General features: G+C 38.5%; 3 protein-coding genes and 1 non-coding gene across 4 annotated transcripts; 2 read left to right on the top strand and 2 right to left on the bottom strand.

Moving 5' to 3' along the window:
- The first annotated feature begins 1742 nt into the window (after positions 1-1742).
- LOC125590776 lies at positions 1743-8051 on the top strand. Its single transcript, XM_048764488.1, has one exon. The coding sequence runs from the start codon at positions 5022-5024 to the stop codon at positions 6345-6347; it is 1326 nt and encodes a 441-aa protein (XP_048620445.1). The 5' UTR covers positions 1743-5021; the 3' UTR covers positions 6348-8051.
- A 189-nt stretch (positions 8052-8240) lies between these two features.
- On the bottom strand, positions 8241-12499 carry LOC106389794 (transcription factor bHLH68). Its single transcript, XM_048764489.1, has 8 exons — positions 12081-12499; positions 11403-11778; positions 11020-11100; positions 10447-10512; positions 10190-10255; positions 9706-9762; positions 9561-9605; positions 8241-8695 (listed from the first exon to the last, which is right to left on the bottom strand). Exons 1-8 carry the CDS (start codon positions 12461-12463, stop codon positions 8498-8500), a joined length of 1272 nt encoding a protein of 423 aa, XP_048620446.1. The 5' UTR covers positions 12464-12499; the 3' UTR covers positions 8241-8497.
- Positions 12500-16817: 4318 nt separating this feature from the next.
- Positions 16818-19940, bottom strand: LOC125590760. Its single transcript, XM_048764487.1, has 2 exons — positions 19712-19940; positions 16818-19409 (listed from the first exon to the last, which is right to left on the bottom strand). Exon 2 carries the CDS (start codon positions 19407-19409, stop codon positions 17961-17963), a length of 1449 nt encoding a protein of 482 aa, XP_048620444.1. The 5' UTR covers positions 19712-19940; the 3' UTR covers positions 16818-17960.
- Positions 19941-25215: 5275 nt separating this feature from the next.
- Positions 25216-25322, top strand: LOC125607730. Its single transcript, XR_007338800.1, has one exon. It is a non-coding gene; the product is annotated as a small nucleolar RNA R71 (small nucleolar RNA).
- Positions 25323-26287: the final 965 nt, after the last annotated feature.

Raw genomic sequence — 26287 nt, 5'->3', positions numbered from 1 at the left:
AAAAGATTTTTCTTTCTCGTTAAGAGGTTGGAGTAGTCGCCAATAAAGAAGTCTTCTCTGTATGATTTAATTGCTTTATTTCTTAAAAAAATCATTTTGTTAGAGCTTAGTTATCCATATCATATCACATGCATATCTAACCGTTAATGATGGAAATGAAGTTGAGGGTAAAATAAGCTTGCCTTTAACTCTAGAGTAAGCAACCGAATTGTAGTTATGGTGGTTACAACGTTTCAAAAGTGAGTGTGAATTAAGTAAACCAAATATCATTCGTGAGCTTTTTATGAGTATAGCCGTTTTCTGGCAGGCTGATCTACGAGCATGGCGAGCAACTTAAAGAGTTTTGCTCGTAACAAAATATACTACAACTTTACAATTTTTTTACCCAGCTCTAGAGAACTATCATTTTCTTAAGACTTTACATTTAAGTTTTATTACATCTACAATAGTTAACAAATAATATTTATAATCAAGTTCTTAGAAATTAAACACATGTATACAGTTCAAGAACTATAAATATTACGCGTACATGAGTTAGATTTCTTAATCGCAATTCTAGACAAGTACCGATCTGTGTCAGCAAGAGAGACTGACCTATGCTGGTACCCCTAATCAAATAATCAGTGAATCCTTTGTAAGTTATAACCTGGTCTGAACCTTCTTTTTTTTTTTTTTTTTTTTTTTTTTTTTTTTTTTTGGAACAGGTCTGAACCTTCAATATTTATATTATAGTATACAATTAATTATTTGATAACCATCTCTGTATTTATACGTTTTCTGTTAATGTATTTGCATTTGTGTTATAAGATTGTGATAGTATTTAACAGGAAGAAAATCGTGTATGCAACTTTGGTCAAAACAATAATTCCTTGTACTGTAATTATGTTTTTGTTAGAAAGAGTGTATACATATACACATTTTATGTGAATTATGTTTTCACTTGATTACATATATTAAAGTGGAAATGGTCTGGAGTTGATATTTTTTCTTTGTATTTACGCTTACCTTTATTTAAAACAACTTACTATATCTTTCAATAGAATATCACACATTTTAATGATAATTGCGTTTGAAACATCATGCCCAATATCCAATCAGATGCAACATTAACTATGATTAGATTGTCCCTAAGTGTATATGTCCTCCAAAGCTTTTCATAAATTTAATATGATATATTAGTTTTTTTTTTTTTTTTTTTTTTGATAACTCTGGTATCTGGGCAGGCACATTCCGAACTATCCCCCCGAAAGGGGTCCAGCGCCCCAACGGAAGGGATGTTAAATCCGTTGTGGCAAGACTCGAACCCGGGTAGCGGGCAGTACAGCTATGATATATTAGTTGAGTCATGTCTTTAAAGTTGATAGCAAATTTAGACCGTTGCCGTAGCCACTAAGGCGATCCAACAAATTAAAGGAAAAGACATATTCGTACGTGGCGATCAACATTTACTTTGTTGTCGTTGGAAACTTCTTATACGTGTTACTCCACAAATAGACCACAAGCTCGTATACCAAAAGGTCTTTTAGTCCAATGTATGGTCATTTACTAACGTTTGTTGATCGAACATCGAAAGATTTTTGAGTTTGTAATTAACTGATGCTACTTTTTGTGAATTAGGGAACATTATTAACCGTATTCACCGAATCGATGATCTTAAAATCTAGAAATGACTAGCTAGTATTCATTGTAAAACTGAAAGAATATCATAAGAAACATATACATAGTAGGATATATTAATTGTGGATAATTTGTATATCTCATTAATCAAAAGAAAATTGTATACGCTTCTTTTACTTTCTTCAAAAGAAAGTTTTATGCTGTTATATTTTATAAGAAACAATCTTATGAGTTTTCCTTTGGAATACCACTACGATTGTAGTAGCCGGTAGCCACACAACTGAATCGAAAACGACAGCGCGTGTAAGTCGTCAAGAAGGAATAATACATGGAAACGACACGAGGTTTCAACTCGAAACTAATAATTGGCGAAAGCGACACACGACAAAGCCATTCCAGTAATATAGGCTATATAGCTATATATATAATATACGCCTTGTTTCGAAAACTAGTGCTTTGTTTTTTTCAGTCTCATTGTTTTAATTTATATTTAAAACAAAATTAGATTGTTGTTATTATTATTTTAGATAATTTTTCATTTTTGGGGTTTCTTAAAGCAGCTTTCGGAATGGGCCATGAACCTTAGAGCTTAGACATGAAGGCATCTAAGCTAATCATAGCCACCTATCCCCACTTGCTGAAATATTAACATGGGAATTAAGTTATATGGTATTAGTATATTGTATATTGCTGAAAATATTAGTGTTTTACTACATATTGTGGTATTAAACGCTGAGTTTTAGTGAAAATTAATTAGATTAAAGACCTTTAGGCGGAGGAATACTCCCCAAAACTGAAAGTATTTATATGGTACGTCTTCTAATGAGCTATACCATTAAGAGAAAACTTGCAAAAAGAGGAATGAGTTCAGAAGTTTGCTGTCCAAGATGTAAGGAACCTGAAACACTGATGCATACCTTTTTTTTCTGCGAGTTTGCTCGGAAAGTCTGGGCTCAGATCCCTCTTAAACACATAGTTGACATAGTTGTAGGTGAGACTTTCAAAATAGCCATCACCTGGTTCCATAAAGTGATATGTCTCCTACCGGCAAGAGTAACGACAAATATCATGTCCTGGATCTGTTGGATGATCTGAAAAAAACGAAACATGCTCATCTTTGAAGACAAGAGCTGGGCACCTGAAGAGGTCGCAGCAAAAGCTTTAGGGCTAACAAGAGAATGGAAGCAAGCTCAACAAGGACAACAGACCAAGGGGAAGAAGCTACCTCCTTACCGATATGACCAGATCTCGCTTCGACAAGATCTAATTGAATGTCAAACAGATGCAGCGTGGGATAAAGGTCAGCGCAAAGCGGGACTTGCTTGGATTTTCACAGGTTTAGTGAATCCAGTGCAAGATCGAGGACACACAACACAAGATTTTGTCAATTCCCCACTAATCGCAGAAGCACTAGAAGTCCGATCGGGTCTCTGCATTGGCGGCAACAATGAAGCTCTCAAAGCTCAGAGTTTGCTCCGACAGCTCAACGCTCATAGCAGCAATCAACAACAAATAGCAAATGAAGGAAATTGTGGGTATCGTCAGAGATATTTAAGAAATCTCCTCTGAGTTTGATTTTATCGTCTTTTCTCATATTCCTCGCAAGAACAATGAAAGAGCAGACTCTTTGGCTAAACATGCTTTTAGAGCTGCTTCTGTGTAATCTCTTCTAGTGGGTTGACTTTGCCTCTTTGGGCTTTTAAATTTAAGTATCTTTGTGACAAAAAAAAGTGACCAAATCTTTAAAACTTGAGAAGAGCTTGTATTCCAGCGGTCTCTTTTTCATAGGCGACTGTTAGAGATCGCATGTTCGATTTTCTGTCGGCGTGGTGGTACCACAACTCTTCAAAAAAGAAAAGGAACTTTTCTGGATTTGAGACACCACTTGCGGTGAGGTCTAGTCACTATAAAAAATTTCTTCAAAATAGTTTTACTTTATTTATTAAATGTTTAAAACTTTTATATTAAATTTGGAGTTTGATTATATGATTTCTATAAATTAATAGGTGTAACATTTAATGGGATTAATAACTAGAATATTGTAGATAAAGTCATCGTTCTGGTTTCGAATATTATATTAGATGTTTATTACAGATACAGTATATATAAATTAATTATTATATATTTTATATTGTATAAACTGTTCTAGAATTATTATTAGTAGTACTATTTATCATAATAATCTATATTAAATATTTAAATTTACCTAATTAATAATTACCTGTAACAAAATTAGAACATCAATTTTTTATGATGTATGAAAAGAAAAAACGCTCAGCTCTTATTTTTTTTATCTTATTGTTTTTTCTTTAAATCTTCTTTTATTATTTGTTGGTATGCTTTCATTGAGTGGGAAGATTCTGTAGTTTTTGTGATTTGGAATAAAAAAAAGTAAGAGACGATTTTTAATTTTGTCATCTTCTGCATAAATATGTTTTCTTATATAATTTGTTGTTGGATCGGGTGTTATGGATAACCCCTCTTAATCCACTATATATTATGTTTCTCAATAATATGATCCACCGGAAAAGAGAACATATATAAAATGAGAAATTTATCCAATACAACTATATGTACTTAAATATGTTGAATATTCATAATTGAATAATACTACTTATCTACTAACAAATTAAGACCATGTTTATCGCAAGTCCTTAATGGGATCCTTAGCCAAAAGAAATGAATTAATTAAATCAAAATAAAAGGAAAAGGAGATTATCGATCCTTAATGTGGGATTTTTGTGATCGGTAATAAGGGGGGTTTTAGAGGCACGTGTCAGCACAAGAGGCAAAAGTATTTTTTTTTTCTATTTTCTTTTCTGTTTTCCTTTTTTTCTCTCCTCACTTCATTCTCTCATCTCTCTTCGTTTTCTCCGTTAACGAAAAAGAAGTGGTCCGACGATAGATCGAAACCCACGACCGTGACTCCACCACCGATCTTCCGTCGTGGTTCTCGTCATTTCATCTTCTCCGTCGCCGATCGAAACAACCACCGATCGAAACCACCACCAATCGAAACCCACAACCGATCAAAACGCAACAGCAATGACGGTTGTACTTATGTTTGTATGTATGTGTCACAAGTGGTCACAAGGTTGTATGTCTTTTACTAATGTTTGTATTTATGTGACACGAGAACAAGTCACGAGATGTTGTAATCTATACTAGTCATTTGCTCTATATAAAGATCTCATTCACCATCCATTGTAATCACCAAAACTTCTTCTCACCTTTTCACCAAACTCTCTTCTTCAGAGCTTGTAAATCACCAAACGCTATCCTTCTTTTTTTTTAATCACAACTCCTACGAATTACCAAACACTCACCTTTCTCATCTCATCTTCTCATAGCTATTCTCAGGAAACGCTATTCTTCTTTTTTTTTTAATCAACTATATTTATTCAATGGCTTCTTCTTCTCATAATACTTTCGAACAAGATGATGAAAGTTTTGATCAATATTTTAATCAATATATTGATGACTATTTTGATCAAACACTCGAGAATTTAGCCAATAATAATGGTGATCAAGAAGTGGAAAGAAGAACAAGAAAAAAACGAGTTCATATAGAAAGAAACCGGGAAGAAGGCGATAAACGTTTATGGAATGATTATTTCAGTGAAAATCCAACATATCCTGAAAATCTATTCCGACGACGATTTAGAATGAACAAGCCATTGTTCCTGCGTATTGTTGATCGACTCTCTAATGAAGTTGAATACTTTCGAGAAAAGAAAGATGCTCTCGGAAGGCGTAGTCTCTCTGCACTTCAAAAGTGTACAGCAGCCATTCGTGTCTTGGCGTATGGTTCTGCGACTGACGCTGTTGACGAATACCTCCGACTCGGTTCAACTACTGCTCGGTTATGTGTGGAACATTTTGTCGAAGGAATAATAAATCTATTCGGCGCTGAGTACCTACGAAGACCAACACCGGCTGATCTTCAACGTCTACTTTATATTGGTGAGCAACGTGGATTTCCGGGGATGGTAGGAAGCATCGATTGTATGCATTGGGAGTGGAAGAATTGTCCCACCGCTTGGAAAGGGCAATATTCACGTGGTTCGGCTAAACCCACAATCGTATTAGAGGCGGTTGCTTCGTACGATCTATGGATATGGCATGCGTTTTTTGGACCTCCAGGTACTTTAAACGATATCAATGTTCTTGATCGCTCACCAGTTTTTGATGACATAATAAACGGTCAAGCTCCGCAAGTTACTTTCTCTGTCAATGGAAACGAGTATCGTTTGGCTTACTATCTCACCGATGGTATTTATCCGAAATGGGCAACTTTTGTCCAATCTATTTCACTACCACAAGGTCCGAAAGCGGCTTTATTTGCTCAACATCAAGAAGGTGTCCGAAAAGATGTTGAGCGTGCTTTTGGAGTCTTGCAAGCTCGATTTGGGATTATTAAAAATCCAGCACGTATTTGGGATAAAGCCAAAATCGGGAAGATTATGAGAGCATGTATCATACTCCATAATATGATAGTTGAAGATGAACGAAATGGATACCGTCATTTTGATGTTTCAGAGTTCGAACAAGGAGAAGACAACGGAGGTTCACATGTGGATCTCACGTATTCTACGGACACGCCTTCAAATATTGCCAATATGATGGGTGTTCGAACTACTATTCGTGATAAACAAAGACATCGACAACTGAAGGCTGATTTGGTTGAACATATATGGCGTAAATTTGGACATAATGAAGACAACAACTGAATTTAGATGTTTCTTTCTAAATTTTCTCGTTTATTTTAGTAATCTTTGTTTTTATGTTTTTATTTAAAATCCTATCTTGAAAATGTTTCTTTAATTATGTTTCATTTAATAAATAAAATTGTCTTAAAATTTTTTTTTTTCTTAAGAACCCTTAATTAAGAAACTACCAATGGAGGCACAAAATCAAACAATTTCTTAGTAGAGTTCTTAAGTCCACTAATGTACACTTATATAGTTAAATAATCATTAAGAAATCCATTAAGGATCCAAGGGATAAACATGCTCTAATACACATGGAAGCAATGCCATTTATTGTTATGCTCGGAAAATGCTAGGCTAGTTATTTTTCTTTTCTTTTTGGTAAAAGCTAGGTTAGTTATTGTCTGTTCAATAAACTTTCTATTAATTAAATATTTTATAGCTGACTAAATCGTAGAAAAATAATTTTACAAAAGAAAGATCACAATAATATTATCTAACACTGTATGCTAATTTCTTTTATATATATTCAAATCAAAAGAACTTTTAAAAGGAATTTTATACCAAAACTCCGCTAACAAAATTGTGAATGCATATCCATCCAGTAGATATATTGTTTAGTTATCTTCGCAAATACCCAGTAATATGTCTAAAAGACTAAAACAAAATAGCCATATTTTCAATTCTTGATAGTAGAACATGCATTTTATATTTCAAATCAAAATTTCTTTCCTTGAGGAAGACAGGAGCTAACGAGTCTTTACCAACTCTTCTGGGTTTCATTTGCCTTCTGCAGGCGTTTTCTGGGCCTTCTTTTTTCTATCTTCTCATGGATTATGGGCAATTGAACCGATTATCATGGTTCTATCGGTTCTTATGTATTAACTTGGGCTAAAGTTACTCCCCTTGTTCACTTTGTTTTTAGTATCTTACTAAGATGGGTTTAGTGTAATGGAACCACAAAACGCACTCTTTGTATTTTTCCCACTGCTCAAACTCGAACCGGAATATTATTAAGTATTTGATTTGGACAAATCTAATCTGATTCTTACAAAGCTGAAATCGAACCAGGACTGGCTCAACATTGTTAGGGGCCAAAAAAAAAAATTTATCCTCTAAAATTTATATTAGATAATGTTTAATATATTTTAAAATTTTAATCAGTAATATTTTGTATATTTTGTAATGAAAATAAAACTATATACATATCAAATAATTTTAGATCCTTTTTAATTTTATTTATTATATATAAAATATAGATTTATAAAAAAATTAAACCCTTTAATTATTACTATACGGGGAACATTTGGATCTGGAACGATCGCACCGTTTGTCCCCTTGTGAGCTGGCCCTGAATCGAACCAACAACTGGATTAAGTCGTGGCAAGGTTTGAAACTGAACTGAACCGGTTTGAGAAACAAAATATCAAACTAAAACCATACTAAACCAATCGATATTAGGAATTGAACCATGCCTTTGGAATCGAAGATTAAACCAAAACCATGTTTCATCAATCAGTAACATGGAGACGCGGTTGTCTTGTAGGGTTATCGCTCTTACCATGTTTGGGTAATGGTGGATTGGGAACCGCACGAACCAATCGATTGTTAACTCGTCGTAGTTGCATAGAGGAAAAGCGTCATTTTTGTAGCATGAAAATAAACAATGTGAAGAAACGGAACCAAAGAAAAAAGAAACGGAACCAAAGAAAAGCTTTTCTTGAAACTTTCAGAGGAAAAAAAAAGAGGAGAGTTTTATTTTTGTACTTTCAGAGAGATTGAAACAAGAGCCAGAGCATTTAAACAGACCACCTTAACTATTTAGGCTTTTCATGGACCAGGCCTAGCTTTTCGATCTAACAATCCTTTGAAGACAAGTTTATGTTCGCTTTGCTTCGAGTACTTAACCACAAATTAAACGAACCAGTAAAAACATTAACAAACAGTATCCTAAAAGACAGAATATGCTTTGATCATCTGATTACACAACAACAAATGATGAAACGCCAAACGCAAATTCTTTAGCAGATTATTAAACCAAGTACTTTGTATAGCATCATGAGCAATCAGTCTTGGAAACTCAGTTTGTTGGTTTCTCGTTAGATTGACTGCTCGTGATGTTATATCATTTTCTCTAACGTTGGAATTCCACGTGGTATAATTTCATAGGCTCAGTGAAAACTGGCGGAGCCGAGTGTCGGAGCCCAATAGTCGGCGCCATTGTCACTGCCGACCTGGAGTGTGTAGGAGATTGGAACAAGACATAAACCTCGACTTCTTAAATCTTTCTTAGGTTCTTCTTTTGCATTTTGATTCTCTGAAGACGAAGACGAGGCTCCTCTTCTCTTCACGCATTGATCATTCACGAGCTAAAACCATATAATAAAATAAAATAGCGTAAGATTTGTATTGCATTGATTGCCAGCAAAATAACACATTAGTATGCCTGCCTTTTTTCACGCTTGACAAGATATAATATGGTTAATATCTTTTATACATAATATTATATATAGTTTTAATATATGAAAATGAAATGGCATAGGACTTCTTAAGAGATAGAGTATTTTATCAATAAATAAAATTATACATTTGATATTTAACGTGTAAAAATGTGAATCAACCTGTAAAATGGGACATAAAATGTTCAAAAAGGGACAGAATGACAAAAAAAAATTACTTCAAAATTAAGATTCATGATATTTTGGCTGATAATTTTACAAGAAATATATTTCACTAAACTTTGTTTTGTATATTTAACTAAATTTTAAAGATGAAATCATAACAAAAGACGCCCCCACACAATATGAAATGCAATTTGATGGAGAACAAAAATAAGGAAGAAAATGTGATATTTAAATAAATTTATTGGGCGATCGTGTTCAAAAAAATAAAAATAATAAATTTAGTGGCGCCGTTCAAAAAAAGAAAAATTAGTGGCTTTGTTGGTTTTAAGAAACTTTCCTGGTTACAGTAATAAATAAGCGAGGTGAATACAAAAAGCTGGTGATTAGTACAAAAAGCTGGTGATTGCATCTTTTAATCTTTTAATATTAATTCAACTTTATTTTAAAAGGAAACAACAAAAAGGAAGAAAATGGGATACATTTTGGAAATTAAAGCTGTCCACATTTTAAGATTTTTATTCATTTAATCCGTATGCTTTAAATAACGATAATAATAAATATAAAGCATACATATAATTGTATAAACAGACATAAATAAACGGGTGTTTACCTGACCAGGGTCCTCAGGAAATAAGCAACTTCTGTCTCCTTGCAACTATTTATAAAAACCAGAATTAAGAGAGTATTTAGTATATATATGACAATTAAAAGTAGGTACGGTGTGTAAACTATATAGTATGGTCATGTGTGTTTACATGTTGGTTCCTCATATTCCCCGAGGCAGTTGTACCAAAGTATGGATGACTAAGAGCCTGCAGCAGTTTAAGAATATATACTTTATACATTAACGACATCAATCAAAGATATATAACTTAACAATGAGAGAATAATTTAAACTATCTTTATCTCTCCCTTTCTCTCCATTTTGTAAAATTTTATGTGTCTCTTTTCATCACTATTAAAAAACACTTAATAATTTTCGTGAATTTGTATATGAAAGTTCATACACTATAAGTCTATAACTAGCATATGTACTAAATTATGAATTTTCAGTAATCAGGAAATTGATACTCGGGGGCCATTTAAAAAATACCAAAAATGTTTGAGATATTATTTGTGTTTTAGTAATGACTTGGATTAACCTGACAAAAAGTATTTTTCTCCAAGCTAAGTTTAGCATTACTTTTTATACTAAAAGGAAATTGAGAATATTGAGCGTTTGGAAAAGACGAGTCACACCTCAATTTGACTCTGAAGGAATCTAATGTATCCAATAGCTTCCGACAGGACAGAAGCTGTGTCAGTCTGCAAAAAAAAAAGGTAAAAAAGGAAGAAGAATGATTTAGATTAGCAAAAATAAAACTAAAACGTCTCCTTGTTATAAAAGTTTTCTTGGGGTGTAATTTTTCAGAATAAAGTTAGAAAGTTGATTTGATAAGATTAATAAATTGTGAAAAAGATTAATTATGGGATTTGTTAATTATATCGATCACGACCTTGCCAAAAGGAGATACTAGCTGATGAAGCACTGCGATCCGGCCTCCTAATTTCTCCTTTCTCACCTTTAAGTATCAACAAAAATTAATTAGTACCATAAAGTAAAAACTTTATATGCACACATGTACGGTTTTATTTTCTTACTAATTACCATGCATAGAGAAAACGTGCTTGCTTCATAAGTAGAAGTGATTAGTATATTTGTGTATAAAGCTAACAGTTATTTCATCTAATCTGAATTCTTCTACGAGTCTTTTATTGGTAGGTTTCAAACGCTTACAGTAAAAGAAAACTTGGATATCTAGAAATTTAGTGTGGTTTACTGAAAGAAAGAGAGAAAAGGAATATGAAGAAGGAAGAAGAAGACAAAACAAAATAGAACAAAAGAGTTACGAAACACAAAACCGCACAGGTTATTCTGTGCCCATTCTGTTTTGTTTGCTTCGTCTGTTCTCCTTGGTGTTTGTGTTTTTGTTTTTTGTGTTGTTAGTATTGATGTCAGGGAGAGATTATATATATATATATATAACTTATATAGGCTGATTACAGTTTTGTTGATATAATTTAGTTACCTTGAGGGTGGATTGTGACGAAGGAGAAGGTTGAAGCCTTGGCTTCTTATTAGTAGAGCCGCCAATATCTAAGCTGTTACACTTCATCACATATATAGATAACAACCAAAGCAAAGATCAGTTAGTCTTTAATAAAAAAAAATTCATAGTAAAACCTATTCTGGTTGAGTTAAACTGAGATCTCAAACCTCAAAAATAAGAAATAAGTTTGTCCTGTTCTTTTTAAATGACCTTTTTAGATTTCTCTTTTTCGTAGTAGATGATGTGTTTTACTAATTTATATGTATATTAATAAGATATCGGATTTTTCTCTCTGTTATCTTTTTTTAACTCTATTTAGCTTTTTTTTAAACAAAATATTAGAGAGGTGGAAAAGGAATTACCTCAGAGGATCGATCCGGAGGAGTGTGTCTAACCTCGGACAAATTTAAACCATTGTGATTGCTCGAGAAACCCAACATATTATTGTTATTGTTGGTATTGTCGTTGCTATTGAGGCTTGTTGTGGTCGTGGTTGTGACACAAGATTTGTTAGGAGGTGAGTTTGGAGAAGATATAAGATAGCCATTATTGTTGTTTATGTTACTCTCTTGTTTAATGTCAACAACTCCCATGGAAGCTTGTTGGTGGCGTAAGACTTGTTCTTCCCAATTTTCTAATCTCATCTTCCCTTGAAAACTATGGTGGTGTTGTTCATCATGATGACCATGATGGTTCATTATCTCCAACCTCTCTTCCTCTCCCATCATCAGTCCACCCCTTAAATTCACAAATAAAATATTCGTTATTAGATTTGAGTATTTGATACTGAAAATACTAGAACAACACAAAAAGCAAAGTTTGAGTTTTGTGAAAAAAAATTAATTATAATCTAAACGATATATATATATATATATATAAAATATCACTGTTAAAGAAGAAATCAAGATTCGGTTACAACACATGATAAAACGAAGCCATGAAGTTAACCAGGAGAACTCAAAATCATGTGCTTAGAGACTATTTTCGTTTCATCATATGTATACATATATGGAGGGAGAGAGAGAGAGATGAAGAGTTACAATAGAAGTTGACTAAGGCTCCAAGACTCAGGAGGGAGATCATTGCTTTCAAGCCAAGAAGATAGACTTGGGTTATCAAGCAAAGGCGGTGAAGAAGAAGTCATCATCATTCGTGGTCGGAGATAATTGTTGTTAGGAGTCATTTGTGGCGGCAACGGCCCCTGTTGATGACCCATCAATGGTGGTGGTGGCCTCGTGCTGCCGCTTACGTTCCACCAATTAGGGTTTCCAGCCACCATCAGTTGTTGAACCGGCGAACTCTCCAACGCACCTCTATTCATCACCCTCTCTCTCTCTCTAGATATTTTTATGTGTCTACTGATCAAGAGCTTTGGAGAACTCTGAGAAGCGTTATTATTTAACTTAAGTAGTTTAGTTTTCATGGAGAAGAGAAAGAGAAAGAAAACTCGAAAATAACTTATATCTTGAACTTATTTGTTACTAATTTCTTTTGTAAGTTTTTAATTTTGTCTTTTTCTCTCTTTTTCTTTCTTACTTTAATTTTCTTTTCATTAGAATAATCTTATTTTATATCTTATATTTACTTTTTTTCCCATGCTTTTAGCTTTATCATAAAGTGGGGCAAAAAGGTGATAGCTACTTTTATTATTTTAAATAAAATCATGAGTTGAGAAAAACAAACAAGCAGTATTTTAAATCAAGGAAAATTATTATTCGAATATTGTGTAATGTATAAGTTGCTCTAAAATATATTACTAAATATTTTTTTGGGTATATCATAGGTGTCTTGCATCTATGGTTAGCATCCGCCTTATCATCATATCAATTGAGGATTTAATTATCCTTTTCAATCTTAATCATTCTTCAGTTAGTAAGATTGCTTCTTTGATCTAACGGTTTAGATTAGTTAACTAGTTACAAACTCGCAATGATTTCTGGACATATACAGTACTAGGGATTTGTAGGTAGTAGCCGAGCTAACCATTTTTGCCATTATTTACTACTCCCAGACTAAATTAAAAGTTATACGGTTTCAACTACAAGATTTGTTGATAAAAGAATTTCACAAAATATTCAATGAAGTGTTAAAAGCGTGCATACTTATGTTTGCACTTGTATTAACCTATAACTTTATATATGTATATATATATATAGTGGTCTCGTCGATTGCTGATGAGTGTTAAAAGCGTGCATATTACAAATTACTGTAACGAACTAGTAATTCTCCAATTGAAGATATGAAAAAAGTTATGGACAAGAAGATTCTTTTATTTTTTCAAAGATTCTTTTTCTGCTGACGTATAAATTACTGAAATGTGTTGCGTAGGGATTTCTATATTCGCAATAACGGAAATACATTTAACAAACTCTGTATTTAACTAACGGAATACCGTGAAACGGGTCACAATATCTGTACGTTTGCGTCAGTATTACATCGGTTGATCAAATTGCCCAGCATTTTTCTTTTAAAGTGTATGTTACTATTTTTGTTCCTTATTTTTCGTTGTAAAGTAAGGTAAGATCGTAAGACATATGTCTTGATATCATTTCATCGTGAAATAAACTCACCGTAGAGGAGTATCAAATAAAAAGTACTTTTATATTCGCTGATAAAACTTATGAACATATTTTCTAAGAATTCAGTATAGCACTACTATAAACCTAAACAATGAATTCATAAACAACTACTATCTTTTACAAAAAAAAAGAATTCATAAACAACCAATTGTTTTTTTTTTGTTATGAGTTCTAGATTTTATACCATGCATTTAACTATGCTAGAGATGGCATATATATATATATATATATGTCCCTATATGCAACACTAGATTAAATCGAGGAAAATGGTTTTTAAAGAAATATCAGATGTAATAGAAAGTTGACAAAAAATGAGATGTAATAAGAAAAATGTTTGCCACTTACCCACAAGATGACGAGAGCATTATGTCATATGACGCACACAAATAGAACCTGTATCTAAGCGTAAACGAGTTACAAAAATAAGACCAACAAGGAACAAGACCAATTTCTCGAAGGAGTCAATGTCCTAGGGTTTGAAGATCCCTAATATTCCCTTTCCTGTAATTTCAATTTCCAAGAAATTATTACAATATACTGTGCTTAACTATACGTCTATCATACGTAATTATGTATATATATAATACAGTATATTTAATATATGCCTAGTTTACACCTAGTTAAACTGATGCGTATAAAGAACTCAAAAGTTCAAAACGTTCATTTATTTTGTCCTAAATTTTTTCGCAAGTATTAAAAATGTTTTAGGTATGTTTCAGATAATAAATAACATTTGAGTTGTTCTTATATTTTCTAGTTATAGTTTGGTTATAATCAAAGAAAAATTAAAATTTGATAATCTCTTAAAAAACCTAGTCTAATTCGAACCATATTAATTGGTCCACCGTCAAATTGATTGTAGATATTGAGTTTTCACGCTTCCAAATCTTTGTCGGATTCTTGTTTGTCGTTTCTTCCCATATTTATTCTCTTCCTTATTAAATGTTCCTCACTTCTCTTCTTTTCTAATTTAATGCTTACAAACATACACCAAGCACCAAATTCCTCTTTCTTGTCTTCCTCAGTCATCCCTTTTTTCTTTTAACACTATTACTTTCATTGAATTATAATGAAAACAGAGTTTTTTACAAAGGATCAACATCAATCTAAAAGTGGCTTAAACAAAAAGATGAAACCAACAGCAATATAAGATTGATATAGATCTTTTTTAATCACACTTCTAGCAATAAGCTTTGCTCCAAAAATATGTTGGTGAGAATTGAAATGGACTTTCCAATCAACAATGTCTTGCAAGCAATTTAGTAGAGTAGAGGATTGAAATCTGAGCGAAGGCCAAACTGAAGGTTTGGATAGAGCTCCAATAATATCACTGTCTTCACTGGCAAATATGATAGCATTTAAGTGGAGGTTCTTCATACTCTCAAGTGTCCAGCTGTAACTTTCAAAAAAAGCTTCAAATTTGCTATGAATTCCAACAAAAAATCTTTTAGCGTGCATGACCACTTTATCTTCGTTGTTTCTAATGACCCAAGAAGCTCCACTCTGTTGATTTGATTTGTTCCAAGCAGAAGCTATGTCACATTTTAACCAATCTTTTGGGGGAGGTTTCCATTCATATATAATCCTTTTTTTCCTTTCCAAATCTATGGCTTTTTCATGACATTCAGCTTCCTTAATCATGAACCAGTGGTCGACTTCTTGAAGAATAGATTTAGCAAAGGAGGGACCTAGAGATAATTTCCCTTCAAAAAAGAAAGAGTTCTGATACACTAAAAATGAATCCTTGCTACTGTCAAGTTAACAGTGGTAATTATAGTATTTGAGATTCAATCCAGAGGACCAGTTTACTCTTTACTCTTATGAGTTCAATGTCAAGCTGAGAAACAAGTGGGTTTTGAGAATTAATTGCGACAAAAGTAACAAGAATGCCTAGGTAATTTGAATTCAATTTAAATGAAGCTGGCTTAGGGTCAATAATCGGATATTACTTGCAGAACTGAACAACTATTCAAGTGCGATGAAATGCGATCTAGAACTCAGATCACTCAGCTGGAACAACTCACTATCGTGATCTTGATCCCTATGCGAGTCGGTCTTGAATCCTAAGCTCTCGCTTGGAACAAGACGCGAAAGCAAGCTTTAGATGCGAGATCTGATTAGTTCACTTAATACCCTAATATCTACTCTCGCTGATTAGGGATACTAAGCTCATTCAATATATGTCGACTTATCTCCTAACGGTTAGCTAGAGGATTAAATCATAGATCCGACATTAAGTGATCAGTTCAATGCAGGCAGTAAGATCAATATGAATGAAGATAGTTGAGATCACTTATTTGTGTTCAGTTCATGCGGCTAACACCCTACAACCCTAAGCAAGCTTTGCCTACTACTCAATCATTAAGCAGGATGACACAAACAAGATTTCTGAATAATACTGCATATAAAATAAGTAAAAAGACAAAGGGTTCAGGGAAATCTTCTCGTGAGAATGAGAGATGGAGCCTTCTCCCTTACAAGTTGCGTAGAATCCAAAAAGCAATTTAGGTTTCTTTGTAAAAACCAGTGTAATCTTAAGAAAACGATAGCCTCCCCTTTTTATAGGGGGGCGCTGGTGATAGGGGAATAAGAGAAAGAGAAAGTCGAAAACTAGGGCAAACTCCAGAATAGGAAGTTTCCTTAACGATCGGGAACAGTCTAATGCTTGATCTCTTCTGGAGCAACCCTTGGGTTGTTCTAAATGACTGTTCCATGTTGAATCCTTCAAAACAGCATCTGACTTCCTGAAACTCTCTCCTTTACTCTTTCACCTGTTCCCAACCTGGAATGATGTAAATTAAACACGAATTAGGACTGAAAATGAGCTCAAAGTGCACATGTATTGGTATTAAAAACACCACATATCAATTCCCCCAGACTTAGATCCTTGTTTGTCCTCGAACAAGACCAAGCCTCAAGAGCAGGGAGAAAGGTTTGAAGGAGCGGGAACTCGCTTTGTCTAAATAACCATGCCCTTACCACACATCTCTGAACCATACAAGCTGTAGAATCAGATCGCACACCCTTACCAGAACACCCCACGATTGCTGTTCGAAGATCAGCTCCGTACTCTATATCTCATACCTGAAAAGGTTGCACTATCGAGACAAAACTCCCTTAAGGATCATTTAAGAACAGCGTGAGCTTCTCATTACAAGCACTATTCAGGGTAGACGGGTTGATAAGGAATGGGCTGTTTTACGGTGGAGCTGAGAGTGTTTGGTGGTTACCGTGTTTGAGTGCATGCAGGATATCGCGCAAAATAGCAAGAGAGGACGGATCTGTTGAAGCCCACAACCCTTACTCATCTCTGCCTCACGGATTAGGTTGTTCTACAATGTGGATCAATCGTGCCACTGTTCTCCAGCTCTTGACTTCTTTTCATTCCTCCAAAATCTGCACCCACTTCTTGCTCACCCTTTTCCAGCAGCATGCATCTCGAATCTTCCCTCTCCATCATAAATAAATTAAAGCATTTTTTTTTTTTTTTTTTTTTTTTTTTTTTTTTTTCAGGGATAGAGATGGAGAGAGTTATCGGGACGAATGATTTGCAGCCGCTGGGGGTCTATCCTCTGTTTCTCACGGGGTGCCATTGTTCCATGCGCTTTCGACTGTTCCTCTCTTTAAGGATTGATCTCGTCGACTGCTCTGAGTGTCAGGCGTTAACGAGTAAGGGGTTGTGTCAATCCTATCCTCTCCGGCCTTTTTGCACATATCTGCACATATGACTTTGAAAAACAGAGTGCATGAGGGTGAAAATAAAGGCTTAGGTAGAAGGTTGGAACTAGCTAAAAATGAGCTAGCCGCTCAGGATCAGCAAGATTGGTAAAAAGAATAAGAAGTCCTGAGCGTTGGTCTCGTTTCCCTGATCTAGTGCCCATAACAAGAAGAATTTCAGTCAAGATTAGGTTCAAGTTAGGAGGAGTTGAGTCTACCCAGTGTAACCTGATCGGATGAGAGCTTCTGGAGAGTCAAATGAGATGGGTCGAAGGGTGTTCCAGGTCCAAGTATGGGCTCTTTCATCACTGCTAAGGTCACTGGATAAGAATGTTAGAGCACGAGGTGGTTAAAAGAATATATCACAAGGTCCTCATTCCCACAAGAGTTTTAACTGACTCGATCCTAAACTGACTCGATAAAACATCCAAATGACGCAAGGACTGACTCAAAAACAAAGAAATAGAGTTTCAGCACACAGTGCTTCCCCCAGACTTAATCGACACCATCCCTGGTGGAAATGAAACTGAGGTCAGCCAAAAAGCAACACAGCATAAAACATTAAAAATAAAAATAACAAGTTCAGATGGATAGAACAATGGATAGAGGATAGTCCTTGCGGACTCAGTCGGACTCGCCGCTCTCGGCTGGGTCAAGGGATCGCCTGTTGCGCGAGCGATGAACCTCTTCTGAAGAAGGACCAGTTCCCATGGGTTCCTTGCCGGGACGGTGAGATCTTGGTGGGCGATCTGTCGTGGACTGGCGCTGGTCGCTCCCTCCAATGCATCCCCCAGTGATGAGGTGGAGTATCCTCCGCATGAGGCTGTTGTTCTTTCGCTGCGAGTCCACCATCCAGCGTCTGTAAGCGTGATCATCGGTTACATCAGCGAGCTCTCCGAGGTCGTACGATGGGTCGGCTTCAGGGGTGACGTCCTCAACATCATCCATGTTTTCATCAGGGACCGCAGCACGTGGATCAGTGCAAAGGAGCTCGGGGGGAGGAAGAAACCGTATGTTCTCAAACACACTGAACCTGGTGATCTCGGGGTGAGGCAGTTTGGTGAATAGTTGAGTACCGGCTTTATCGAAAAAGCTGTAGGTCTCTTCATCTCGCATGATGTGGCACGCCATTAGGTACCTGATGTCGAGGTACTGGACCTCCTTGTTGACGCTGTATTTGGTGAGATCAATGCCGAAATGCTTGAAAAGCGGTGTGAGCAGGCTGCCGCTCCTGTCTTTCTTCTTCGAGCCGTGCATAAGGCACTGTCGCCGCTCGCATATCATGGTGATGAAGTTGAAACCGGGATTCGTCTTAACCCTTTGAATGGGAATTCCGGAACCAGAGGCGCGAATTTCATCCTCAATACCAGTGTACAGGGTTTGCAGCTCCCCGTTGGTGACCTTCGATGTCAGATCCTTGGCGAACAGGAGGTTCGAGATGATCTTCGCGATGACACGAAGCGCGGGGTTCCGAATCTGCGACTGGTAGACCTTCCCTGCTGTGAAGTTCCCATTTGCAATGCAGTCCCAAAAGGCGTTAGAGGGAGAGAACTTTTTCGCCACCGCTACCCCCTTCGGTTCAGCGGCCATCTCATAGATTTCATTGAGCTTGTCGAGGGACAAGCGACAGTACTCTCCATCCGCCATGAAAGAGAACGAGCAGTTGGCGTAGGAGGGTGCGTCGGAATCCTCGTAGGTGATCGTGGCCGTGGCGAGCATCTGGCGAACAAGGTCTGGATAGAGCTCGTGCGATGTGTAGCACAGAGGAGCAATCCCGATGGCGTGCAGCGTTTCGAATACATCCTCGTCGATCCCAAGATCAGCCAAAGTTTCTGTGTGGCAGAAACGAGTGGGTAGCATGTCAACTCGGAGGAGGGCGTTGTAACGAGCTGCTGTCCCCTTATCCCACCCCTCGCAATTGAAGTCCAGGAGCAATGGGCTGTCGAGATCAATCAGTTCACCCTCTTGCTCGCGGGGCCATGGGTAGGAGGCGGACGTTTGTTGCTGCACTTGCGGGGGTGGCGTGCTGCACGTGGCTCTCGTTCGCTTGGCGGATTGCTTAGTTCTTGCCATCTACAAGGCAAACAAGATCAAGCATTAGTTCTATTATGTCACACAGAAGAAATGGAATCGAGGTATTCCCATCTCTCCTTGTGCAAACTGCAAACCGCTGTTCACTTCAACAAATTTCAACCAAATCAAACTCAAATCGCAATCGTGAAATAGTAGAGTGTTCATATTCTAAATCAACCCTAACAGCACGAGGGGAGATCGATATCAAGTGGTTAAACAAGAATCGATTTATGAAAGCGGTTTAGAAATGAAATTGCAAACCGAGTTTGTTGCGATTTGGTTGGGATTGTCGGGTCTCTTACCTGTGGAAACTGGTGAAGTGATCTGCAAAAACAGAGAGAACTCGAGATTCCAAACGAATGAGAAGCAAAACCACTTAAAACGGTTGAGAATCAAAGATTTGGTGGTTTGTTTAGAGGAAATCGCAAGTGGGGGATCAGTGTACGGCGGACTGAAAGGGAAAGTGAAGGGTGAAGCCTTAAATAGGCAAAACCCTAACTGTCCCGAAATTATCCTCTTTATATTTTTTTTTTTTATATTTTTTTTTTTTTTTTGGTCGGAACACTTACCTGGAACAGTCGATGGGTTGTTCTAGCAGAAGAACAGTCCGTTGGTTGTTCTGAGTGAAGAGTCCGATTTTCTTTTTCTGCAAAATAAATTAGAAAAGGAAAAGAACAGACTATGTAGACAATGTATGTACTGACCAGTGGGTTGCCTCCCACCAAGCGCTTGTTTAAAGTCATTAGCTCGACTTGGATCAATCGATCAGGCTGATGGGGGCTCGCTTAGGGGAATCTCTTCTCCCTCTGCGATAGTGGAGTCAGCAAGGTAGTGCTTGACGCGCTGTCCATTCACTACAAACTCGTCCCCTTTTCTGTCTAATAGCACAACTGCTCCGTAGGGTCGAACTTCCTTAACAGTGAAAGGCCCGGACCATCTAGACTTCAACTTCCCTGGGAACAGTCTCAGCCTTGAATTGAAAAGCAAGACCTTATCGTTGGGTTCGAATTGTCTGGCAATGATCCTCTTGTCATGGTAGGCCTTGGTTTTCTCTTTGTAGATTTTGGAGCTTTCATAGGCGAGGTGCCTTATCTCCTCCAGTTCATGAATCTGGATCATGCGTCTCTCGGTCGCTGGCTTGATGTCAAAATTCAGTAGCTTGACTGCCCATGCGGCCTTGTATTCAAGCTCGACGGGGAGGTGACATGCTTTACCATACACAAGGTGGTAGGGGGTCGTTCCTAGCGGCGTCTTGTAGGCTGTTCTGTAGGCCCATAGCGCATCGTCCAGCTTAAGCGACCAGTCCTTTCGTGAAGTGTTGACAGTTTTCTGCAGGATGCTTTTGATTTCCCTGTTGGACACCTCAACTTGTCCGCTCGTCTGTGGATGGTAAGCGGTTGCCACTTTGTGGTTCACTCCATTCTTCCTTAAAAGGCCCTGAAATGCCTTGTTGATGAAGTGTGTTCCACCATCGCTGATTACGACCCTAGGCACTCCGAACCTTGGGAATATGATTGAGCTGAACATCTTAGTCGCCACTTTTGCATCGTTCGTAGGGCTTGCTACTGCTTCTACCCACTTAGACACGTAGTCAACGGCGACAAGGATGTACTCGTTCTTGAAGGACGCAGGGAATGGTCCCATGAAATCGACTCCCCAACAGTCGAATACCTCAACCTCTAGAATGTAATTCTGAGGCATCTCATTCCTTTTGCTGATGTTCCCAAGTCGCTGGCATGCATCGCATCTGGCTACGTAGGCTTGAGCATCCCTGAACATAGTCGGCCACCAGAATCCTGCTTGGAGGACTTTAGAAACCGTTTTGAATGCAGCAAAATGACCTGCGTAAGATGAACCATGGCAGTGGTGCAGAATTCCTGGGATATCTGCCTCTGGAACACACCTTCTGAACAAACCATCCTTGCCTTGTCTGTACAAGAACGGTTCATCCCAAACATAACGCCTAGCTTCTCTCAGGAATTTCCTCTTATCGTTTCCTGTGAACTTAAGTGGTGGCTTTTCAGCAGCTAGATAGTTAGCAATCTCAGCAAACCATGGGAGGTGAGGATATTGCTTTTGGATCAAGGCGACAGGATGTCTCGAGATATGAGAACAATCGGGCGCCTTCCTCGGAGGTTGTTTCGCGATGCTGGAGCAGTCTGATGCGGTTCTTATAGATTGTTCCGCGTAACACAGACCAATCGCGTTGACGTGTTCAACTGGGTGTTCCTCATCAAGAGTTGTGTCGTCCTCAATCTTCATTCTGGATAGATGGTCAGCGACCCCATTCTCGACACCTCTCTTGTCTTTTATCTCTAGATCAAATTCTTGGAGAAGAAGAATCCACCTTAACAACCTCGGTTTCGCATCTTTCTTGGTGAGCAGGTACTTAAGAGCAGCATGGTCTGTGTGCACAATCACTTTAGATCCCACTAGGTAGGACCTAAATTTTTCGAAAGCAAAAACAATAGCCAGAAGCTCTTTCTCAGTTGTAGCGTATCTGCACTGAGCTTCATCCATAGTTTTGCTAGCGTAATAGATCACATGAAGTTTCTTGTCCTTACGCTGCCCAAGTACTGCTCCAACTGCGAAATCGCTTGCATCAGTCATGATTTCAAAGGGTAGGTCCCAGTCTGGTGGCTGCACAACGGGTGCGCTGACTAGAGCTCCCTTGATGGTGTGGAAAGCAGCTAGACACTCACTGTCGAAATCAAATTTGATCTCCTTACAGAGCAGTCTGGTGAGTGGTCTTGCTATCCTCGAGAAATCCTGGATAAACCGTCGGTAAAACCCAGCGTGACCCAAGAAACTCCTGATGGCCTTCACGTTTGCTGGTGGTTGCAAACTCATCATCACTTCGATCTTTGCTTTATCCACCTCAATTCCTTTCTCGGAGATCTTGTGCCCTAGAACAATCCCGTCTGTGACCATGAAGTGGCATTTCTCCCAGTTGAGTACGAGGTGTTTCTCCTCACACCTTTTAAGAACCCTGCACAAGTTTGACAAACAGACATTAAAGGAGCTTCCATAGACGCTGAAATCGTCCATGAAAACTTCCATAATGTCTTCAATCAGGTCAGTAAAGATCGACATCATGCAGCGCTGGAACGTTGCTGGCGCATTGCACAAGCCGAATGGCATTCTCCTGTAAGCGTACGTTCCGTAGGGACATGTGAACGTCGTCTTCTCCTGATCGTCTGGATGGATGGGAATCTGAAAGAAACCTGAATAACCATCTAAAAAGCAGTAATATGGGTGGTTAGCCAATCTCTCAAGCATTTGATCAATAAAAGGGAGTGGGAAGTGATCCTTTCTAGTTGCTGCATTTAATTTCCTGAAATCTATGCACATGCGATGTCCTGTGACTGTCCTAGTAGGGATCAATTCATTCTTTTCATTTGTGATAACAGTGATCCCACCTTTCTTAGGTACAACATGAACAGGACTGACCCATTTACTATCAGAAATCGCATAGATCACACCTGCTTCAAGAAGTTTCATTATCTCTTTCTTAACGACATCTTTTAGATTCGGGTTTAACCTCCTCTGATGTTCAACAGAAGTCATTGATTCATCTTCCAAGTGGATTCTATGCATGCATAAATCAGGCGAAATACCAGGGATGTCAGCTAGCGAATATCCTAATGCCTTACGATATTTTCTAAGCTCGCATAAAAGCAATGCAGTTTCCACATTATTCAGCTCAGCATTCACAATGACAGGATATGTGGAATTCGGACCTAAGAAAGCGTACCTGAGCCCTTTGGGAAGGGGTTTTAGCTCAACTTTGGGAGCCTTGAGCTCGCTCCAGGGATCCTCTGGTTGGTCCGGTTTAGGGGTCGCTCCAGATGGAGTGGTCTCGCGCCTGTTGATATCCTCCCCCAGACTTAGACTTGCTACCATTCTCCCCATACTCCTTGCGGAGTCAAGCATCTTGGCATATCCATCTGCATCAATGTTCACCATACTCTGCTCGGCTTCAGCACGCACCAGTGCAAGTTCCAGTGGGTCTTCGGTAAGAATCTCCTCGATCATTCCTTCTTGTGGTTGGAGCGGATCAACCCCTTCATTGACCTCAAAGGTTTGTCCATCCAACATCGGCTTCTTTAGCAACTCATCCATTTCGAATTGCATAACTATGTCCCCAAGATTCAGATCAATCTTTCCCTGTCGCACATCAATGATAGCTCCGACAGTACATAAGAATGGTCTTCCCAAGATGAGGGGGTCCTTAGACTCTTCTTCCAATTCCAGAACAACGAAGTCTGCTGGAACAGTGGTGTTCCCTACTTTCACTTGGAGATCCTCTAGAATACCAACAGGAGATTTGACTGATCTGTCTGCGAAAACCAAGGACATCTTAGTTGGTTTGAAGTGCGTGTATCCGAGTCGTAAAGCGACAGAGTAGGGCATTAGATTCACGCTAGACCCAAGATCCACCAAGGAGCAGGCGAAAACTGTCTTCCCAATCTGAATAGAGAGGACAAATTTGCCGGGATCTCCTCGTTTTTTTATTTGCCTGTTCTGAAGCACTGCGCTGCATTCCTTGGAAACTGTCATGAACTCGCTCTCGTCTGATATTTTCCCTGAGATCAACCCCTTCATAAAGCTACGCATGGAGGGCATCATCTGAATCGCATCCATCAGGGGAAGTCGGACGGTTAGATCTTCCAGCATCTTCCTGCATTTTATTTCCTCCTTGTCCTTACGAGTGACCTTCGCTGGAACAGGGTAAGGGACTTTTGGAATGTATTCGCGAGGAGGAACAGCCTCTGGAATCGGGCGCACTGCTTCAGCCGGTTGTTCTGAGCGTGGCGAGGCTGTTTCGACTACCGGCTCTGTATTCCCCTCATCTGCTTGGTCGGCTAGCGGTTGCTCTGACTCTTTCTGCTTGCCTTTCTCAGCCGCGGTGAACCTTCTCCTTTCTGGCTCGGAAAGTTGCTTCCCGCTTCTTAGCTGAACCGCATTGCACTCCTTGGGGTTTTTGTCTGTTTTACCAGGTAGAGTACCTTGCTGTCTCTTGACACTCTCGGCAGTCTGAGCTATCTGAATGTCCATCTGTCTCATATGGCTTGCGACATTATCATATTTGGTGCTCAGGTCTCCGAACATATGGTTCATCCTAGTATTGATCTCAGTGGTGACCTGGTTCAGCGCTTTCCCTTGGAGCTGTTGTCCTTGGAGGAGTTGCTGCAGCATGGTTTTAGTTTCATCTTGCGGAACAGCGACAGGGGTGGAGGTAGCGACTTGAGTGTTCTGGTGGTTCTGTATTTGAGGCTGATTGCTCTGCGGTTGGCTTAGAACATATGTTCGGGGCTGATAGTTCTTCTGATATCCCGAATACTGGCCCTGGTTGTTCTGCGCCGGATCAACTTGTTTGTCCTGCTTAGGCCAGAAGAGTTGTGGATTGTTCCTTACGTTAGGGTTTGGGTGATAATTCTTCAGCTGCCACCCTTGTCCATTTACGTAACTCACTTCCTGCTGATCGTCTCCTGCCTGCTCAGCTTCAAACGCCTTATCCCCCGCATTTTTCTCAGGAGTTGCTTCTTCCATTATGAAAACCTGGCTCTGGTTTCCTTTCAGCAGTTGGTCCATCTTCGCCGCTATATCGTCTATGCTGTTCACACTTTTAGAGCGATCATGCTCTTTGTTCTTGTTGAGTGAACTAGAAGCCATGTTCTCAATCAGCGCGAATGCACCAGGAGTGGTCTGAGTCATGAAATCTCCGTTACTAGAGGAATCAAGGGTGTTCCGGTACTCATAGCTCACTCCATCGTAGAACACCTCCAATATGTAATCGTCATCAAACCCGTGGTGTGGACATTCCCTCTGGTACTCTTTATACCTCTCCCAAGCTTCATAAAAGGGTTCATCAGATTTCTGCTTGAAGTTGGAGATTCTATGCCTTAGAGCCGCGGTTTTGGATTTTGTGTAGAAGTGGCTCAGGAATGCTGATCGAACCTGGTCCCATGAGGTTAGAGAACCGGTTGGGAGAGATTGCAGCCAACGTGCGGCTTTCCCTTCGAGAGAAAATGGGAACAGCGTGCACTTGACGTAATCCGGTGGCACTCCATTTGAGCGAGAGAAATTGCAGATCCTCTCAAAGGCCTCTATGTGGTCCATTGGTATGTCTGAAGTGAGGCCACTGAATGTGCTCTTCTGTACCAGACCAATCAGAGCAGGTTTGATCTCATAATCCTGTCGAGTACAGGGTGGAGGGTTGATGGGAGAGCGGTTAGTAGCAAAATTCCTCGGAAGGTTTCGCTCCCCAATAAGAGCACCACGCTCCTCTCGCGCAGCGTTCTCGGCTGCTTGCTCTTGTGCAGCTTGTTGCTGATTCTGGATGGTTTGCTGCATCTGCTGCATCTGCTGTTGCTGATTCTGCATTTGTTGTTGAATGAGTGCCAATGCAGCAGTGAGGTCATCCATATTGCCATGATCACCCATGTTGGTGTCGGTTGTTCTTGGCTGTTGACGGTTCTGTCTTTCTAATCTTGCGAGTTCTTCGTTAGTCAGCTGATGTAGTGGTCCTTGTGCGTTGCTCCGAGTATGTCTACTGGTCATGCACTTGGATCATCTGTTCCAACAAAGAAGTAAAGCAAGTTAGATATCTCAGGCTAAATATTAAACCGAAAAATAAAGGTAAAAGCTTAGTCCCCGGCAACGGCGCCAAAACTTGATACACTAAAAATGAATCCTTGCTACTGTCAAGTTAACAGTGGTAATTATAGTATTTGAGATTCAATCCAGAGGACCAGTTTACTCTTTACTCTTATGAGTTCAATGTCAAGCTGAGAAACAAGTGGGTTTTGAGAATTAATTGCGACAAAAGTAACAAGAATGCCTAGGTAATTTGAATTCAATTTAAATGAAGCTGG

This window comes from Brassica napus, chromosome A3 (assembly GCF_020379485.1).
Source record: "Brassica napus cultivar Da-Ae chromosome A3, Da-Ae, whole genome shotgun sequence".
In the NCBI taxonomy this organism is placed as follows: Eukaryota; Viridiplantae; Streptophyta; class Magnoliopsida; order Brassicales; family Brassicaceae; genus Brassica; species Brassica napus.
This window is presented reverse-complemented; position numbering and strand designations above follow the sequence as displayed.

What these genes read in the sequence shown, in the direction of transcription:
- LOC106389794 (XM_048764489.1), bottom strand. Translation starts at nt 12,463, where the DNA reads ATGAAAACTAAACTACTTAAGTTAAATAATAACGCTTCTCAGAGTTCT. An exon ending in TAGTATCTCCTTTTGGCAAG is followed by an intron (nt 10,256 to 10,446) that starts GTCGTGATCGAT and finishes TTTTTTTTGCAG; the next exon opens with ACTGACACAGCTTCTGTCCT. An exon ending in TCCTTCAGAGTCAAATTGAG is followed by an intron (nt 9,763 to 10,189) that starts GTGTGACTCGTC and finishes AAACTGCTGCAG; the next exon opens with GCTCTTAGTCATCCATACTT.
- LOC125590760 (XM_048764487.1), bottom strand. Translation starts at nt 19,409, where the DNA reads ATGGCAAGAACTAAGCAATCCGCCAAGCGAACGAGAGCCACGTGCAGC.
- LOC125590776 (XM_048764488.1), top strand. Translation starts at nt 5,022, where the DNA reads ATGGCTTCTTCTTCTCATAATACTTTCGAACAAGATGATGAAAGTTTT.